This window comes from Rhagoletis zephyria, unplaced genomic scaffold (genome assembly GCF_001687245.7).
Source record: "Rhagoletis zephyria isolate East Lansing unplaced genomic scaffold, Rhagoletis_zephyria_1.1 Rzeph_scaffold_24031, whole genome shotgun sequence".
NCBI classification, from domain to species: domain Eukaryota; kingdom Metazoa; phylum Arthropoda; class Insecta; order Diptera; family Tephritidae; genus Rhagoletis; species Rhagoletis zephyria.
In genome coordinates, this window is record NW_016181089.1 from 1 (window position 1) to 3,908 (window position 3,908).

General features: G+C 36.6%; 1 protein-coding gene across 1 annotated transcript; it reads right to left on the reverse strand.

Moving 5' to 3' along the window:
• Window positions 1–1,239: 1,239 nt before the first annotated feature.
• Window positions 1,240–3,198, reverse strand: LOC108381840 (uncharacterized). The gene is made up of 4 exons (XM_017638237.1): window positions 3,154–3,198; window positions 2,012–2,123; window positions 1,456–1,942; window positions 1,240–1,393 (listed from the first exon to the last, which is right to left on the reverse strand). The coding sequence occupies exons 1-4, from the start codon at window positions 3,196–3,198 to the stop codon at window positions 1,270–1,272; spliced, it is 768 nt and encodes a 255-aa protein (XP_017493726.1). The 3' UTR covers window positions 1,240–1,269.
• Between the last annotated feature and the right edge of the window lie 710 nt (window positions 3,199–3,908).

Consider the following 3,908-nt stretch of genomic DNA (forward strand, 5'->3'; position numbering starts at 1 on the left):
AACCACCTGTAGACAGTTAGTACATTGCTTTCATATTAACTCTGTTCTAAACCCCTGGGCGACAAAAACAAAAAAAAAATTTCGAAACACGCGAAGTAATCAATATACTCACGAAACTAAGGGTAAAATATAGTAAAACTAAGTTTTTAGTTTTTCTCTCTGACGTCAGGATTTATATAAAAAAAAAAATTTACCCTGAAAATATGATTACTTAAAAAATATTATTAAAAAAATTCAGTGCAATGTAGAGTAACAATATGCATACCAAGAACAAGGGAAAACTCCGTAGCAACATCATTTTTTATGGGATATAACGACACTTTCGTTTTGTGCTGTTCTTGAGCAATAGCAGTTGAGTTATTTACGTTTAACTCCCTAGGAGTTGTTCCTTATTTCGTACTTTTTCAGTCTCCAATTCTTACTAAATCTTAAAAAAAGTCTTGATTTGAAAGCTTACAAATAATCTTCTCTGCAGAATGACTGCAAATAATTCAGAACAACTGCGTTCCAAGACATATTATTGCTAAATTACGAAACACAAATTCTTTAATTGAGAAATTTTGAGTTTTGTCGTTATTGCACAGAGTACCATCCATATATTTACTTGCCTTAACAAATAATCTTAATTCTTAATTATTTTCAAGATACGTCGAATGCTCTTCAATTAACAGCGTCTGGAGTGGAATGATTTACTGGTGTCCTGGTCGCACATATTTTAATGAAACCTCACGACTCTGTACACCCAGCGTACCAACACGTTGCATCGGCACCGTTCGGACGTTATCGCTAAGGAGTCTTGTTTGAATTTTGATTGCGATGACAGCCAAATAGAAATGTAAAGTTTTCAAAAGTAAATTATAAAAAAAAAAACCGATATGAATTTTTTGGGCCATGAAAAACTTTTCCTTAGGGAATGTGTGTACATCATTATGCTAAGAATCTGTAAGTGTGCATAATTAGCGCTCACTAATAGATTGCCTAAATATAATGCTAGCGTGGTATTTACTTATCGTTAAAATTAACGGCAGTGCTATTAACATCTTTGTCGGAATTTGTATCATAATCACTGTTATTTATTAGCTTCATCGTTACCGTAACACCTGCCGCATTCGCTATTTTTATCGATGTTTGCTTACGGCAGTGCTCTTTTCATTTCGCAACTGTATTCGTGTTTGTAATCCTATTCGCTTTTGCGATCTTTTATTTCAAAAATATATTTTCTTGATCCATACCAAGTTTAAGAACTCAGTTTATTTGCATATGTAATATTCAGAGACAGTAAGTTGGCTTGTAGATGGTACACACTCGATTTTCTATGCTGTAGTAAGTGTTCGTCGTACACGAATATTCGATGCCGGTCAAAACACCATTAACGAGACGACAGTGAACGTATCTGCAAAAGATGCAACGTACATAAATATGTACATTATTATGAATACCTTACCAAAACCTTACCTTTTACAATATGGATCACTAGGCACCGTCGGATAGAGACCAGCAAAGCTTTCTTGCGAACAAACTTCATTCGGCGTTAATGGATTATCTGTAGTTGGGCTCAAGGTTGTTGTAGTCGTAGTACTTGTACTCGAACTTGTTGAAGTTGAAGAAGTCGCCGTAGTCGAAGAATCCACGACATCACAGGTGACAGTGTACGAACTAGCGGTACTCACACAAACCACATCACTGGTTGCATCACAAACAAATCCGGTGGGACAATAGCCCACCTGACCGGTGGGATGTAGGCCGCCATAGCACATCTGGAAGGTAGTGCGACTCAGGCAGGCAAATAAAGCATTGCGTTGTGCTGTGCATTGCCCACAAAGCGATGTGGAGCCGCAACTCGGCGGACGTGTTGCACTCGCTTGCAGACAGATGGCGTCATATTCGGTGCATTCGAATCCTTCCTTGCAATGATACAGTGTGTCCATGTTAGGGCTACTTTCTACTGACCGGAGTAAGAATGATTTCAGACTATCTATGTATTAACATGTTGTGGAAGTAGATGACTCACCGCCGAAGCAGAGATAGAAGGACGTTGAATTGATGCAGGCAACTTGATTTGTCTGGCAGACATTGCATTCAGCAGATGTTGCATCAAGGAAAACGCAAAAGCAGAAAGTGACCTGAAATGGTATATACAATTTTTACTCTAAAACCAACAACTAACGAGTTGACACCTACTAAAAGTAATTCGAAAAAATAAGAAATACATATACGAACGTATAATTATAGGCCACCTTCCGACGGCAAATGTTTTTAGGTGGGAAGTACTAGTATTTATTTTTACAGCTAAAAGTTATCTGGTGGGAGTTACTTCCTGGCATTCCAACCAAGACAAGCTTAGTACTGTTCAGGCGGAAGAAAAACGAAAAAAAAAATCAGTGCCTAGAGGAATGTTTTTGACAGGAAACTGACGAGAAAGACTCGGAGAACATTTGGCAAAGCTTTGGTACGTTCGGCCTACTCTGTTTAGATGAGAGTCATTATCATATACCGGGTTGGAGTTTGGTGGCATAGGACAATGGTAAAGTGCATGGATTTTGAATCTATGTAAGCTGCAAGGAAGCATATGTGTGAGCAAAAAGCACTATGAGTACAACGTCTGGAATTTCATATTCTGAGCGGTGCCGAGGTGTCCCTACAACGGGCTGCCGAGCATATGTAATTATCACGGAAGGTGTCGGAGTAATTGCTAGTACTTTTAATAAATACACCTCAGTAAATTTTTCAAGAATTCAGTTTAAGATCGCTCCATCTCAGAATCATTGAATCATTTGCTGAGATTGAGCCAAATTCTGAGATAGAGCGCTTTTCAATTAAATTCTGAGATAGGGCGTTCTTGAGCCATTTCTTGAAATAGGGCGTTTTCAAACCGGCTGCCGAGATAGGCCGAAACACCCACTCAGCCGTCGATATAGGGTCGAGCACAGCATGAAAATAGTTTAGTTTCTAATATTTAGCGCATATATATTTATCATTTTTTTATTATATTTTTGGCAGGGTGTCAACACTTTTGGTAGTTTTTAATTAAAAAAAAAGTTGGTTGAACAGATATTTTCGAAGTAGCCACACTGAACTCAATATTGAGCTTTATGCCACGTTACTAACTTATTTACACATATCTATTTATGGTGTTTTCATTGTTGAACGTACTTGTAGAACAAATGGCAGCCATTTCCGGACGTCACATTGCGCCATTTTATTTCAGAATCAGCAAAATTTGGCTTATCAAATTTTTATTTCCTTTGAAATATTCGAAACTTTACTTGAAAGAGTATTTATTTTTTTTTTGATTTAAATACTCGTACTCGTATGTACAAACAAATAAGCGAATAAGTACACCTTTCCGTTAGAGAAACCATTTAACAACTGTTGGCACTAACTAAAAGTTTCTACTTTCTATGTTTAACCGTTATGCTAGACATATTTTTGCTGCGCTCTCTTCGCCTGTAGGCGTCTTTTTATACATACAAAATTCCTGCTAATTGGATTGTTTATTCTTTTAATTTCGCTCCTTAAAGTCAGAAGTTAAGCCTTCTAACTTATATTATGTACATACATATGTGTGTATGTATGTATGTATGTTTGTATGAAAGCGTATCCCGCTAATATGCTACGTCATTGTAGTAAAATTCGGAACCAGTGAAATAAAACGTTTAAGTGACATTACTTTATTGTACTACGAAAATTTTTAAATTTTTGCTGATTTGTCGACATAGTTCGAACGATAAATGCTTTCGAGTTTAGGGTCCTTCAAACTTAGGTGTTTTAAAGATACCCGTTTACCATATAATATTTTTTAATCGACAGTTCAACAGCGATTAACTGATTTTGAACTGTTGTCCGAATCGCCAAAGCGATTATTTTTTGTTTCTCTATGAATAACGAACATTTTTAATCGAAAATTA